General features: G+C 37.1%; 1 protein-coding gene and 1 pseudogene across 4 annotated transcripts in view; both read right to left on the bottom strand.

Moving 5' to 3' along the window:
- Positions 1-356: 356 nt before the first annotated feature.
- Positions 357-16777, bottom strand: part of SUCLA2 (succinate-CoA ligase ADP-forming subunit beta) — a 44857-nt gene continuing 28436 nt past the window's right edge. For 2 of the 3 annotated variants that reach the window (XM_081045654.1, XM_081045656.1), the window contains exons 7-11: positions 12739-12900; positions 12501-12643; positions 8024-8144; positions 7403-7491; positions 358-2876 (exon numbers count right to left, since the gene is read on the bottom strand). In XM_081045654.1, the coding sequence (XP_080901780.1) occupies positions 2802-2876; positions 7403-7491; positions 8024-8144; positions 12501-12643; positions 12739-12900 (590 nt within the window). In that variant the 3' untranslated portion in view covers positions 358-2801. Of the gene's footprint in view, positions 2877-7402; positions 7492-8023; positions 8145-12500; positions 12644-12738; positions 12901-16777 lie in introns of all 3 variants that reach the window. The other variant, XM_081045655.1, reaches the window with a different exon arrangement.
- Positions 3850-4896, bottom strand: LOC308496401 (ribosome biogenesis protein NSA2 homolog; annotated as a pseudogene). The gene has a single exon. The product of its transcript is annotated as a ribosome biogenesis protein NSA2 homolog (transcript).

Below are 16777 nucleotides of genomic sequence, written 5' to 3' on the forward strand. Positions count from 1 at the left end.
CGCTGTCTGGAAAAAGCAACAGGACTGTATAAAAAATATTCATGGGTATATGAGTGCTTGAGGGATGAGGTGGGAAGGTGTATTAAGTAGCTACCATCCAGTTGTTTGAACTGGCCATTCTTCACAAAACTGTGACTCCCTCCTCTGCAGACACACTGCAATCATTCTAACCATTTGATCCTGTTTCATTTCCACTGGATACTTTTTAGTCCTCATATTACTTCTCACGTAATTGATCCTGTTGGTCCCTCCTGACCTTGAAACATTCTCTCTTTGCCCAATAGTCAGAGGCTGCTGCTTAACATTTTGGTCACGGACAGACCACATATACAATGGTGTTCCCATGAGATGATAATGGAGCTGAAAAACTATCATTTATTGACATCAAAGCCATTCTATTGTGGTAATACAACGCCATTACGCACTCTCGTATTTGTGGTGATGCTGGTGTAAACAAACCTACTGCACTGCCAGTCATAGAAAAGTATAGCACATACAATTATGTCCAGTACATACTTAATGACTGTCACTGGTTTATGTATTTACTATACTATACTTGTTATTATTTTAACCATGCTCTTTCTACTTATACAGTTACCTGTAAAACAGTATGCCATGTTACGCCAGCAGCAGCTTCATATATCTTGTGTTTATTGCAGCTTTTGGTTGTATCATTTTCTCCTGAGCTTGACTTAAGTCTTATGTTATTTTATAAATTTAGTGTAGCCTAAGGGTACAGTGTTTATAAAGTCTACATTACAGTCCCCTAGGCCTTCACATTCACTCACTGACTCACCCAGAGCAACGTCCAGTCGCACAAGCTCCATTTATGATAAGTGCCTTATGCAGGTGCCCCATTTTTAAATCTTTTATATCATCCTTTACCATACCTTTTCTGTGTTTAGATGCGCAGTACTTACCATTGTGTTACTGTTGCCTCCAGGATCCAGTACAGTAACATGGTGCACAGGCGTGGAGCCTAGGAGCAACAGGCTGTATGATAAAGCCTAGGTGTAGTAGGCTATGCCATCTAGCTTTGTGTGAGTGCGTGCAGGGATGTTGGCATTGTGACAGAATCGCCTAACGACACGTTTCTCAGAATGTACTCTATCATTAAGTGACCCATGACTCTATTATGCACGAACAGGTAACTAAAACACTAATATTACAGCCTCTCTGAAATACGAAGCATTGTTTTTAATTCCTGACTAAACCCGAACTTTAATACAAATGCCAATCTTTTCGGAGTCAATCATTTTCTGACATTCTTTGAATTGAATTTTTTTAAATTATAAGCTAAAGGCTTAGACTTTTAATTATAACTATCACAATTTTAAATGGTTTAATGGCTTTGATTTAATCTTTAATATAAGCAGGGAAGATAGGTAAGTAGGTAGGTAAGCAGGCAGGTAGACAGATGATCAATGGACAGATAATGATATATGTATGGTTGGTTTAAATATGTATTTTATATGTTCTCTCTATATATAATTCTCTGTCTGTCTCTCTCCCCACTAAATAATCCTACTGAGGATGAGAAAGGAGCTAAGGAAACTGAGGTACACTACAATTGAGAAACTTTCCCACACTCATATAGCTAGTATGTGGTGGAGCCAAGAATCAAGCCAGTCTCCTTGTACATTCTGTACTCACAACCTGAGCTGTGCTGCCTCTCATCGTATACACATCTGCTCACACTTGAAGAACATCAAAATAAGTAGAAGTTCTCAAATTCATCAGTATGGTTACATAGTCTACTGCTTGGCTGATATTTCCTTCATGGTATTTCCACTGTTAATAGTTAAATATCAACTGTTCTATGCAGTGAACAAAAGGTCAATACACACACACACACATACACACACACACGGACACAAAGGATGATGTGGTCTCTCTGGAGAAGGTACAAGATGGCACACACCTAAACAGTAGAATTCAAGTGAAATATCTGTAGGCAGCCTTGTAATATATTGTCATGCCCCAGAACATGCTCTATACATCAGCTCCTAGAGATATTTAGTGCAATGATGAACACACCACCTTCTACTGTGTTTACTGAAAAAGAAAAAAAACATTAATCCAAATAGCATTGGGAGATTTTTATTAACTTAAGTTGACATTGTTAATTTTGTCTGCCAAGTCCTTAGGAAACATATATCTTTATTTGATACAAACCTATATAGGTTCTTCTCAACAGCACAGGATCATGAGGACTTGCAATTATTGGTGTTTTGTAATGATTAAAACAATCTTCAAATAATTAACAATTTACTTCACTGAAACACTTAAAAGAATATTCTGGGGAGTGTTTGAAAGCTCTGTTTATAAATAGTGATTGATATATTTAGTTAGGTAGTTGGTGTTGAAGATAAACACTTCTTATATAAAACATTGTTTTAATACATTGCTCTGCTAACGAGGCTAGTTATTAGATATATTTCTAACACTAAAAAGAATAAAGCTTTATCTTCGTATTTGTCTTATTCATGGGACATATCAATGAAGAGTGTTGTATCCAACAATACTAGGCTATCATATTGCAAGTGACATTCTGTAGAAGTGAAAATGAAGGCTGCAACAAAAAACACTGGATAACTGCATTACACGTTCTTTATACAAACAACCCACTCTCAACAGTAGAATTAAATGCAGACCAAATGCTTTGAAAAGTTTTGATGCCTAGATGGTGATTACAAGCTTCACACACTAAAGAGAAAAGGAACAATAATAATACAGAACACAGTATTTTTTTAACGATTATAGTGCATTTAACACCTTCAGCCATCCACTGGGTTCTCAGATCAGATTGGCAGCTGAAATTTCACATCCACCTGGGCTTGCTTGGCTAAGCTCACTATTTCAGAGAGCTTTACAACCTGAAAGGAAAAAACAAACCATCTTTGTCTCTATTTTCACAAATACATAAATCAAAACTATTGGTCAATGTGAAATTAATGCACATTCAATCTTTTTCATTTAAAACATCAGGGCTATTCTGACATCACTATACATCACTTCAAACTCTTATAATCATTTGCCACTCAAATCTGACACTTCATAACCCACACTTCAATACCTTCAATAAGATATATAAAATCTGAAGGTACTGAATTATATATATATATGTATAAGCCTCTTTTTTATTGCCTAAATTTTATCTATTGTAAAGACAGAAACTGTGAATATCTTAGCTGGATGCTGCACAATGCAAACCACATCTGAATAAGTTTGTTAGTTTGTTTATTAAAATATACTATCTTAACTTACAATACTGGGATAGGAGTTTGGGTCTAGCAGTTAGTATTCTACTTTCTATCAATAAGTTAACAATCAACTTGAATTCCAATGTTCTCTCTATAATCTGTCTGAGAATATCCAGTTGGTACCATACAAAACATCATACAAATTAAACATGTCTAAAACCAAATAAATTCTAGGGAGAAGCTTCTCTTCTCCCTAGTAGAGTAGTTAAGAGAAGGTTTTAAAGTTAGGAACTTTGGGTTCAAATCCCACTCTGATACTTGTGGTCCTGAATAAGTTAATTTACCTAGTCTCTGTTTCTTTATCTATAAAAATAAGATTATATCATCAAACTCATATTAAATGAGCTAATAGTTGAAAATCTTAGCATTGCAAGCACAATAAATACTTAATAAATGGTAGCAGCTGCTAATATCATTATATTATTAATATTGTCATGACTTCCATAATTTCCTAGTCAATACAAAAAACACTGCAGTCACAACTTAAATCAACTGTTCACTTTCATCTTTCATGGTCTATTTGATCAAGGTCCTATTGATTCTTCCCCTTTCTTTCTTTCTTTTTTTTTTTGTAAAACTGGGCCATTTTAATGTTCTTTACAATAGAATAAATAGTTCTCTTGACTGCAGACATGTAAGCTGTTTGGTACTCAGAAACATCACAGTAAAGGCGGTTTTCTTGATTGATGTATAATCTTCAATAATTATAAGGAGTTACTTGTATGAACTGCTGTCAAACCAGTACGACTGCATTTATGCACCCATCATTTTCAGGACTATTGGTAACCTGGGCATATTTTCCCCAAATAACTTTGCCTCCTTGTGTCACAAGGCCCAACTCGCTCACGTTCAACTCAATGACTGTACCTTTGGTAATAACACCCAAAGTTGTATAAAGTGGGGATGAGGGATTCTTTTTTACACCAAGGATTGGCAGGCAAAAGGTAGCTTTCAGTTCAGGATGTGTTACATGTGCCTTCTTGAAACGTAAGCCCATTGGCCTAATGAATCTTTCATATTGAGCTGGTTTTCGAGTAAAGCCATCTCCAACAAAGCAGACTTTAGTAACCATCCTCTTCCATGCTTTCTTCTTTCTCTTCCCTGTTCGAATAACTTTTAATACCTCTGTTTCTCCCTGGGCACGAACTTTGGGCAGAGGAACTTCCCATTTTTCCGCTTTTTCTTTACATTTTTGTTTAATCATATTGGAAAGTACTTTAGCTCAGGACTGTCCCTCTCTGTCCAGTAGATAGGCAGGTACTGCTCCTTGTGGAGTCTTTTCATCACCCTTTTGTTTGGTGTTTCTCTTTTCATGCATCTTGATAGTCTTTTTCATCTGTATTTTCTCAGCATGGCGCTGTTTATGGTAGAGTTTAGCTTTGAGACCAATCACCTTTTTTGCCTTCTTTGAACGTTCATGAGCTTCTCGACCTTCCTTCTTTCTCTTTTTCTCATGGTAATCCAAACGATATCCATAGCGCTTCCGGTGTAACTCAATATGTTCGTTTTGTGGCATGGTTACGACCGCGCAGACGCCAGGCGCAGTCCCCTGGGCGCAAAGAAGCTCTCAACTTGCCGGTCTCAGAAACTCGAGAGCCTACTCCATGCAACTGGCGACAGGCTCTTCCCCTTTCTTTCCATGTCCACCAAGCTTTTCCTAATTCAGGTTCTTATTGCAAACAATCATAATTTCAGAGAAAAATCATAACCGTCACCTCACCTCACATCTAATTATTGCCCTAGCCAGACCACTACTACACCTCCCTTTTCCCTTCAACAATTTATTCCATATCTCAAAGTCAAAGCTGGCTTTCTGGAACACTTTCTCCCTATCATTCCCTTGTTCAAAATCTTAAGTTAAACTCAGGATTGAGTATAAGATCCTCTATCTCCGAATTTTATTTACTAATAGGTACTTTCCCAGAGTATGTCCCAAAGAAGGACATAAAATTATTCTTATGAAATGATATCACATTAACTCAACAAATCTCAAAAGCCTATTATTGATTAAACCATATAGCCCCAGAGTATTCAATGAAAATATCTATAAACGCAGGTGAGAAAGAATCCAAAGTTCTCATTTAGAAATATCTCTATACCTACTATGGAGTGTCCTCCAAGATACAATGTTAATTAAAAGAAATGAGGTAAAATATATGTGACAATCATATAACGTGGGAAAGTGGACAGATGTGTATGTATACACACATACATACATGTTATTTATACATGCATACATACAGATATATTTGCTTGTTTTTTTTAAAAAGTGGAAGGATGAACCAAAAACGTCTTTAAAAAAATAAATAAACTGGTTTCCTATGGGGAAGGAAGAAACAGGAATAGGTATAAAAGTTAGATTCTCTGAATATACTTTGTTTTATAGTTATGACTTTGGAACCATGTATTTATATAAGACAAAACATTTTTAAATAAAAAGCAATTCCTTAAAAAATTAAATGACATATGAAGCTGGGATAAAACATACAGAGAACAATTTTATGTGAATTTTAAAAATCTAGTAAGTTATGAGAATACGTCACATGACAGAAGAACTGCACATACAAATCTTAAACTGCTTTCAGTAATCATATTGTTGGTATTATTACTGTGTAACTGTCATGTCTGCTCTGAGGGACAAAGTAAATGAGTATACATATGTTAATATAGCATTTGAGAAAGGAGAAAGAGAAAAGAGATAAGAAAAGACTTGTACTACTGGATTCGCACTGAAAATATCAGTACGTACTCACGTATTTATCTCTTAAAAAAATACATACTTTCCTAGATTTGCCACTTAAAAAGCCTAGAAACAATGAACAACCCAGTAACTCTAAGCCCTTAGAGCTCAAATTGTGGTCTCTAAACATCATTTGGCTGATTCCAGTCCAGAGCCAGAAATGTAGAGATGAGCCTAGAACGGCTCATCATACCAGAAAGCCTATCACAAGGCCTGTGAGAAGGACGCAGGAGTCAACAAGAAGAGGTTCCCACTGACCAAAAATGGGATAATTTGAGCATCAATAAAAATTACTGAAATGGACTGAACCACATAAAAGATGCTTAAATCCACTGAGTTCAAAATAGCGCGCGCACTCACACAAACACACACTCTCTAAAAATAAAAAATAAGAAACAAGCCAGGGTCACTTTTGTAGGACAAAATGGAATAAACTCATTATTTTGAAAACTCATCAATAAAAGCAAAGAATCAAGTAATTATCTTGCTTTCCCTATGCAAAATTTACTTCACGATAATAAATAGTTGACATAAGGGAGGTTGCTCTTTTTGTAAGTACTCCATATAATAAAGAATGACAGAATTAGAGTATCACCGCTTTGTATAAACAAAATATTGGATCTAAGCTGTAACTGTCAATGACTGCCAGTATCACAAAAAGAGAAATAATCTGACATTATATACTTCCTTATGAAATTACACAACACCAACTATAAAATATTCTTGCTCCCTGCTCCCAAATATCACACATACATGATCAAGCCTATCAACTGAACTACCAGTTTACAGGAAATACTGTGCCTGAGGACATCCCAGGGATACAATCATTAACGTCTAGACTATGGAAACACTGAAAAAGCGTAGCTTTTTCAACAAATAAACTCCAGAAAAGGTTTAAAAAAAAAAAAGTAACATATTAACCAATTGCAACAGATAGATTTATTTTGATCCTAATTCTAACAAGAACCTAGACAAAATATACTTGAGAGAATCAGGGAAATTTCAACACTGACTAGATTATTTTTTGTAACATATACTTATAATTAAAATAATTATAATACCACTATTGCACCTGAAACAAGTAACAATAATTCCTTTATATCATTGTCAATACCCTTATCTTTTATAGATACATGATGACAGGTATGAAATGTCTGGGGTTTGCCTCAAAATAATCATGGACAAGGAAGGAAGTAGGTAAGAATACAGATGAGACAAGATTGGGCATGAGCTGACAATTGTTTAAGATGGGTGATACGGTATACGGTGTTCAATACTCCTAGTATTTAGCAGAAACACTCACTATTAGCAGTAACAGCTGGTTCATTTTAGAATCTAAGTGTTTAGAAATCCTTCATACACTGCAAATTTGTCCTTAGATTAACAGAGGCCTGTTTACCATTTTAGCAGCTTCATCCAAGTCATCACAAGCAAGAATTTTAAGTCCACTGTCCGTTATCAGAGCCTTAGCATCATCAACTCGTGTACCTGGAAACGAGTTATGCAAATACAAAGATGTTTTACACATCTACACAAAATCATCAAAAATGTTTGTCACCATACACAAATGTGAAATTTCCACATAAGAGTACTTCTATAATTTAATATAATACATGTTCTAAACCAAAGAAAATACTGTAAAAACTTAGGAGTTACCTGGGGAAATACTGAGCCTTACCCTATCAAGGGTAGGTAATTCAGGCAAGTCAGAATTCAAGACAAAGCACAACAAATAAGCAATGTATCAGATACCAAGCAAAATTATGAACAATTTTGTTCCAATGTTAGCAATTTTTTTAAACCTACGTTGTCAAAATTTCCTATTACATAATACTTTCATTTAAAAGACAGAGCTACATAAAATAAAATAAAAATAAATAAAAAATTTTTTTAAAAGAATTTAAAAAAAAAGATAGAGCTACGAGAAAATTACATTTTAAAAGAACTGAACTCCTTGGAATTATAAACTTTTAAGCAATTAGAGTTCATGGAACAACTGCAAGCTGGATGTTACACTCACCTTGTAACCGTACCACAATAGGGATTTTAATTTCCAAATCCTTGACTGCCATGACTATGCCCTGTGCAATAACATCACACCGCATGATTCCTCCAAATATGTTCACCAGAATAGCCAGTACCTGTGAATAAAATGTTTTTAGTAGATTAAAATTTTAAAGGAATCTGTGAGCATATGTCCTTCCTTCCCAAGGAAATACCTTGTGTACCTCATGACAAAAATTAATTCCATGGAAACATTTTCAGACCAAACAGCCATACCCTCTGTGGCTCATCACTGACGTCTGCGCAGTCCACACACAGGACTCATGTTCCCCTCCTTGGGGAATTCCAGTGCCTGGCTCATACTCTCTTCTCTCCTGTCCCATGTGAAAAAGACCTCCAGTTTCCACTTACTTTTTCCTTTATTAAACATAGCCATTCACCAACAGGACTATCCCAGATCACGTGAGACAATGTCACATGCAAGATCTCCATCCAACTCGGGGCTCATGAACTATCATCTCTTCTTCACTATCCCCACCAACTCAATCAACTTTCACACAAACCAGGCCCTCAGACTCACTCAGCTTCTGTATGCCCACTCCTCGCTACACATCACCTCCAACCTCAGGGTCTGTTTGGGTCAGCATTCCTTTATCATCACACCGATAATTTGAATTCTATCTCTTCTTCTATCCTTTACCAAAAAAATATATTTTTTTTATTTTTGATAAAGAGGCTTAGTTCATTCTGCTACCCCAGAGCTTCTCAACCAGTGAAATACAAATGGGTTATAGACACCAAGACATTGTTCCCCTCAACCTTCAGGGCGGTTAGGAAAGTTATGGGAATAGCTGGCACCTCTGGGCCAGTGGCCTCTGACTACCAGCAACCTTCTCCATCTACCTCCTACGTCCCACTGAAATACCATTTTCTGTGAATGCCATGACCTGAAAAAAGACTGAGACACACTGAACTATACTATGCATTCCTTATCTTTACCACTATTATTTCTAGAAATTATAATGGACTAGAATTCATAGTGGACTCTGGCACTCTGTCTCCGTCTCTCCTACCTCATTCTGGAGAGCTGCAATACGCGCAAGGCATCATCTAACATCCTAGCCTTCAAGTTACAGGATCTCTACCATATCACTGCTACCTCTAATCCATTTCAACTAATTACTACCAAGGAAAAATTCTTGACTTGACCAGAACGAGTATCTCTAAAATACCAAATGTGTAAATCCCACTCTCTGCTCTAACTCCTCTCCTTTCACCTTTAACACCTTTCATCTCTACTCCATCAAACCCAATCGTTTCCTCTTAAAAAGCTATAGTCCCTAACTCCTTTCCAATTTCCCAGTCTGTCAGCTCTCTACCAACCTGACTTTCCTCACCACAGAGCCTGGAACTTCCCGCTGGGCAATTCAGCGATACTGTCGTGTGCACCCTCAATTCTCCCCAACCCCGTCTAGCTACTCTGCCGTCCCAATTCAAATAATGCATTCTTGGATGCTTCCAGCCTATTAGTGTATCCACTCCAACTTCAAGAAAAAGCAAAACAGTAAAAACAAACAGCAAAAACCACCTTTAAATACTAGCATAACCTGAAGAGCAGGTTATAATCATTCATCAGCAATCCTTTCCTTAAGAGTCTGCCTCATACCTTTCCTCTCTTCATGAGCCTCCTATCCCACTTCAACTTTTAGCTCATGATCTTCCTCTCTCTCGTAACACCGCCAGCCAGCTACAATGAGCTCATCTTCTTGGTCTTCAGAACAAACAAGCAAGCAAACACGCACTGCACGGCTCTCCTCAAGCCTCCCTCCATTGAAACGCTAGCACTAGGTCCTTTTGTGCGTCACAAAACACACCCCGAGCATACTCTCTCCCGACGTCTCCACTCCCTCCATTCCCAGTCACAACTCAGTCCGTTACAACCTGGCCTCTGCCTGGCCCCTCAAGTCCCCAATCCTCTCCTTCAGTTCTTCTACCTGGTTGCTCCTGCAGCACCTGACACTGCTGCCCATCCCCTTAATTCTCAAAACTCTTCACCCTGGCCTTGCCTTGTGTCACCGCTCTCTCCTGATCTGGAACTACTCCCGTCAGTTTGTTCTCTCTCTTTTATTATTTTATCTCTCTTTATTCACTCCTTCAACACTGTGAGGGGAGAGGGAGGTGAAGAGCCAGGTTCCATTCTTGGTTTCCTCATCTCACTCATATGGGTCATCTCACCAACTCCTAACACGTCAACTTCTCTCAATATACTGAGGACTCTCAAATATACATCCAACCATTACAGAAGTATAATGCCTTTATAACTGTCAACAAGACAGTCACCACAATGCAGATTTAACACATTTATTCAGAAATACGTATTACTCTCCTTTGCCTCTGATGGCACAAAAGCACCACTACTCGATTCTCCCCACCCAAAAGTCCTAACCAACCACCGGCTGGTTAACCTAACCCTCTCCATGCCACCCCCAACCAAAAAAGAAGAAAAATGAATTGAATGATTCTATCGCAGACATGCCTCTAATTAGGTTTCTGTGCTTTATTCTTACTGACACTGTCAGGCACCTCTTCATCTTTTTGAACCATCAGGTATAACAACCCAATTTATCTCTCGTCCCAGTGCCTCCCTACTCTCCATTTCACCTCTACTAGCAGGGTTACCTTCGTTCAAAAACATAAAAAGGTATAGATATGTTTTTGTGTATGTGCTGGAGTCGGGGGGTTAAATTCCAAACTCCTTACTATAGATATAGGGATCTTCACAATATGGGTTCCGTCTGCCGACATGAGCTCCTGTCTTCCATCCCAAGAACGCTACGTTCTCACATATAAGCATCTCACCATTCCTTGAACTTAGGGGCCCTCTCTGGACTCCACGCCTTTGAGTATTTTCTTCCCCTTGCCTGACTCATTCAGTTCTCAAAACAGCTCAAGGTAACATGTGTTCAGCAAAGGCCACCCTGATTCTCCCAGGTCCAGGCTGTCTTCTGTTCATGCACAGCACTACATTCGGACTATAAACGCTGTGAGGGAAGGGACCAAGTATTTCCAAATCCAAGTGCAGTGTCCAGTACAAAGTGACATTATACGTACACAGCTGCCTCAGTGCTATCCACACTGGCACCCTGGGCTCCTGGCCTGTTTCCAACTCGAAGGCCCTTCAAGTCAGTCCCTAACACTGGGGTTTGTCATATGCTTTTCTGCATTCTTCGACCTAGGCCCTGAAAGCCATGCTTAAAAATACAACCAGAATTCTAGTTCACTTTAGTAGGTACTCAACAGTTAGATAATGACATAATGCTCTGCTTTTAGAGGTTATGCCAAAAGAAGCTATAGAAATATAGCTTCCAATAAAATGTTTAGTTTTTCAAAACTAATAACAAGGGAAATAAAGCACATTTGTGCCTCATTTTAGTATAATGCTCTTTATAAAATTCAATATGGTAAATAAGTCTATAGGCTCAAAGGGAAAGAACAGTAAAATATTTTTAAAACAATTCTAAAGTCTAACAACAAATACAAATGTATACCACCAGCATAATCAGTGATGAATAATTATTAATGAGCTGTGCACACACGGAGCATTACGCCAGTCCCGGGAGAGGCAACAATGAGGAAGACACAATCCCATCGATGAGGAATTCTCAATCTAAATTCATAAGACTAGTTTCAGGGAGGCCACCACCTTATTTCATAAGCTTTACAAAATTGGGCACAGAGTAGATATGCTCCTTAAAAAGTGTTTGTGATTGATAATATGTATGTCTTTGGGATAATGATGCTTCACATCCCTTATATTTTGATAATCACTTATAAAGTCATACTTCTATATTATGGCATATCTACAGATGACAGGTTATATAAACATTAAAATCAGCGTTTTAGAAGAATACCTTAGGGAATACAAAAAGTACTCAAAGTATGTTAGCAGAAAAAAAAAGGACTCAAAACATGTACATTAAAAGATACATAAATGGGCAAACTATATGGTATGTGAATTATATCTAGAAAGATATATATATACAGGTGTGTGTGTGTGTGTGCGCGTGCGTGTGAAATATATAAACATGAATAAGTCTTGAAGAAAACAGATCAAATCAATAGGAATAAAAGTTATCTCTGGATAAAACTAAAGATGATTTTCTTCTTTTTAGCTTTACAGACTACACAGATTTCTGGGCTTTTGTGGTCAACTAATATCTTCATGAATTTTTCCATAAGAATGTGCTTCCATGCCAAATCACTACCATTTATAATATTACCTAACACCACCTAATATTTCATCATTTTGTGTTCTAAATCATAATGGAAAACTTTTTTCTGGAGTTAACTTTTATTGCATTGATTTCAGCAAATGTTTCCAAACTAATGAGGGCTTTTAAATTTTAACACTCAACTAGTGTAACAATCACATCTACTAATTAACCAAGTTACTTCTCGTCATCCAAATTCTGCAACAGGAGACCTTCCCTTACCTTTTTATCTGAAGTGATCAACTTAAATGCTTCTGTTACTTGATGGACTGTGGCACCACCACCAACATCAAGAAAGTTGGCTGGAGTCCCTCCATGAAGTTTTATTATATCCATTGTGGCCATAGCCAAACCAGCACCATTTACTATCAAGAGGGAAAAATGATTTCAATAAGCAAAAAACACAATGAAAACAAATTAAGCTTAGCCAATGCAGCTCTAACATAAAAGCACATGGTACCTAGACAGCCTATATTCCCATCAAGGCCAATGTAGTTGATATCTGCCTTAGCTGCATCTTTGTCCCTTTCATCTTCCTGGGTCCAGTCTTGTAGGTCAAAGATTTTCTTCTGGCGATAAGCTGAATTAGAATCAAAATTGATCTTTGCATCCATACACAGCACTTTAAAGATGAAGAAAAGAAAGAGACCTTAATTTCATGACAGATACAATAAACTATCCAACATTCAAACATTCTTTACTTTAGGAGAAAAACACATTTTGTTATTTTATTGAAAATGTTCAATTTATGTTTACAATGGATTCAAACTGTTTCTTGAAAAACAGTATTTGGGAATTGAAACTGTCCATCCAAGTTACTGGTTCTACATCTATCCTAGGCAATAAAGAGAAAATAAAGCCCTCAAAAATATTTTTAATTGCCCAGAATTAACTGTCCATGCTCCTGGCTAAACCCTTCGCTTCCGCCCTCTATTCTATTCCCTCTCACCTACTCGAAGACATTGTTCCAGCAATTCTGTCTTTCCCTCATTATAAATCCCCACCTTCTACCGGCTAAATCAAGGTTACTTGCAAAAATACTGTTCTTTCCTCCACCTTAATAAAAAGAAAGGAAAAAAAAAATATTTTAGCTCCTACATCCCCCTTATTCTTCTTTCTATACAGCAAAACTCATGAAAAGAGTTGTCTGTTTAAACCAGGGATCAGAAAACTATGGCCCATGGGCCAGATCTGGCCTGTGCCTATTTTTGTATGGCACAGGTTGTGAGCTAAGAATGGGTTTTGCACTTTTAATAGGTTGTGAAGAATAAAGAATGGGAAAGGACTTGGGGGGAGGGAGAGGGAGAGAGAAGGAAGAGGAGGGACGGGAAAAAAGCAGCAGCAACTGAGACCATATGCAGCCCACAAAGCCTAAAATAGTTTTTATCTGCCAACCCCTGTGCTTATTAAATTTTTATCCTGCCTTCCTCTCTTAAATCCACTCTAATCAGGCTTTTACTTCTAGTACGCTACCAAAATGGCTGTATGAAGGTCACCTGTCCAACTTTGTCTTTCAGTTCTACCGATTCATTGTTCAATCTAACTACGAAATTCTCTCTGCTGTTCCTAAACAGACAGAAGGCTGAAAAAAACTGAGCAATTTCAGCTGCTGCCCAACACAAGACACATGGTTTGGAGGTCAGGTAAGTTACCTACTAATAACAACAAAACCCAACATTCTTTCAAAGGAAGATAACAGAATTCAGAATCTCTATACTGTATCTTCCAAAAACTGTCTAGTATACAATTAAAAATTACTAGATCTGTAAAGAAACAGGAAAATATGACCACTAGTAAAGAGAAAAAAGACAAGAGTAACCAACCCAAGATGACCCAAATTTAGAATTATCAGTGAAACAGCTATTTTAAATATGTTTAAGGATCTAAAGGAAAATATGATCATAATATAATACTAGAAAAGTAATCTCAGCAGAAAATAAAAGTATAAATGAGCCAAAGAGAAAAACTAGAACTAAAAAGTACAATATCTGAAATGAAAAATTCACTGGGTGGGCTTAACAACAGAACAGAGCCTGAAGACAGATAGGCTAAGAACCTGAAGATAGATAAAAAGAAGTTATCCAATCTGAACAAGATTTAAAAAAAGAAAACCTCAGTGACCTATTGGACAGTATCAAGTCATCTAACAGTATGTGAAATTGGAAGGAGAAGGGGAGGAGAAGGAGGCAGAAAAAAATACTTGAAGTGATAATAAAAAAAACACGTCCAGCCAGATTTCTATATCCAGTGGAAATATATTTAAAAAGACAAAATAAAGACATTTTCAGACAAACAGAAGCAAAATTCATCACTAACAGAACTACATCAAGAGAGGAAGTTCTTCAGGCTCAGGAGACATAACATTTGGAAACTTGGATCTACAGCAGTGGCCTCAACCAGGGGCAGTTTGTCCCACAGGGGACATTTGGCAATGTCTGGAGGCATTACTGGTTGTTACAACTAGCAGTTGCTACTATCATCTGAGTGTTATTGGGTAAACACTGCTAAATATCCTACAATGCACAGAACAGCATGCCCCCATAACAAAAATGATCTGGCCCCAACATGTCAACAGTGACAAGGTTAAGAAACCTTGATCTACAGACAGGGAAAGAATACGAGAAATATATGAGCGAATAATGAGAACAAGGTCTCTAAATGATGGCTAAGAGAATTACACATATGGAAAGGGGTAGAACTAGAATGAACTCTGTGGTACTGGAGTGAAATTAGCGGTACCAGTATAAATTCAGAGATTTTAAAAAATAGACATAGACATAAAGATATGTGTATTTTTATGTACACACACACACTTTATCTCTCTTTTTTTCTAGGCTCTGTGTATTGCAAAGGCTTGGAAGCAATGACACACCAGTAGCAACAAGCACAGGTAGCGTGCATATCTTGGTTTCTAAATACCATTTTCCATTAAAGGAACCAGGGTCCTTTAGTACAAAAGCTGACGCCAGAGTTATGAGAAAGTAAAAGATAATCCTGGAACACCTTCTTGCACAAAAAGTAAAACAGTGCTCAAAGAACCCTTATTTGACACATTAAAAGGGACATGTCAGAAGGACAAAGGGGAAAACTTATGAGCATGCAAAACCTATACAAGATGTTCATAGCAGCTTCATCAGTAATAGCAAAATACTGAAACAACCAATGTCCTTCAAAGGGTAAATGGTTGAATAAATTCTGGTGCATCAAAACAATGGAATACTACTCAGCAATAAAAATGAATGAACTATTGGCACATGCAAGAACTTGAATGGAATTCAAAAGCATTTTGCCTAGTAAAAAAGCCAATCTCAAAATACAACACACTGTATGATTCCATTTATATAACATTTTCTAAATGATAAAATGATGGAGAACAAACTAGTGGCTTCCAGGGCATAAGGACAGGGTAGGGAAGAATAGTGTGAAGGGTGTGCATGAAAAGAACTACAGGAGAAACTTCTTTTGTAGTGATGAAATAGTTCTGTATCCTGATTGAGGTGGTGGTTACACAAACCTATGTATGGGATAAAATTAAATAAATTTATACATACATATCTATACATACACACATGGGCACACAAATGATTTCAGGCTTTTTAAAAATGGTGAAAACTGAATAAGGTAGTTAATCTAGTTCACAGTAACCTCCTTCTTGGATATATACAGCTAAGTAAGATGTCACCATTGGGTGAAGCTAGGTGAAGAGAAAATGAGATTCTCTACGCTTTTTTTTACAACTTCCTATGATCTTTATTTATTTCAAAATTAAAAGTTTAAAAAAAAAAGGAGGCCAAGGAGCCACTTTGAAAGTGCCTCTACTGGCCAAATCTGGAATAATCTGAGCAACAAAATAATGGTAAAAAATAAATGGATTGTAACTCATGAAATAAAATAAGAATCCATGAGTCCATTCTGCTACAAACAAATAAATGAATAAATGAATGGGGAAGAAGGAAAAGCTCTTCTTTACAATACAATGCCAACTAGTAAATATAGAAGGGATGATGGGGTTCGGAAATCATCAGTCAATGCCAAAACTAATGGGTAACAGAGTTTGATGAGGAGCATAATCTCAAAATATTTTCCCATAAATTACCTAATAATTACAAAGGGAAAAATAGTTATTCTATAAGCAAGAAATCTGATGGACACTACCTTAACCAAGAGATCCACATTAACCTGATCAGTATCAGAATAAACCAACATAATGTACCTCCTGATAAAATGCACCATGAAGGAAAAACACCATGAAGAAACATCAGACACAGAAACCCAAACTGAAGAACATTCTACAAAATAAATGACCCCTTCTTTACAAAAACAAATATATGTATTGTGTGTGTGTGCCCAGGTCAAGAAACAAGGCAAAAGTGAGACAATGTTTGAGGTCAAACAGAAATGATAACTAAATTCAATGTGTGACCCCGGACTAGAATCCTGGACCAGAAGAAGAGGGGAAAAGAAAAAGGACATTACCGGGACTCCTGTCTACACGTGAA

Source organism: Rhinolophus hipposideros (genome assembly GCF_964194185.1).
Source record: "Rhinolophus hipposideros genome assembly, chromosome: 4".
NCBI classification, from domain to species: Eukaryota; Metazoa; Chordata; class Mammalia; order Chiroptera; family Rhinolophidae; genus Rhinolophus; species Rhinolophus hipposideros.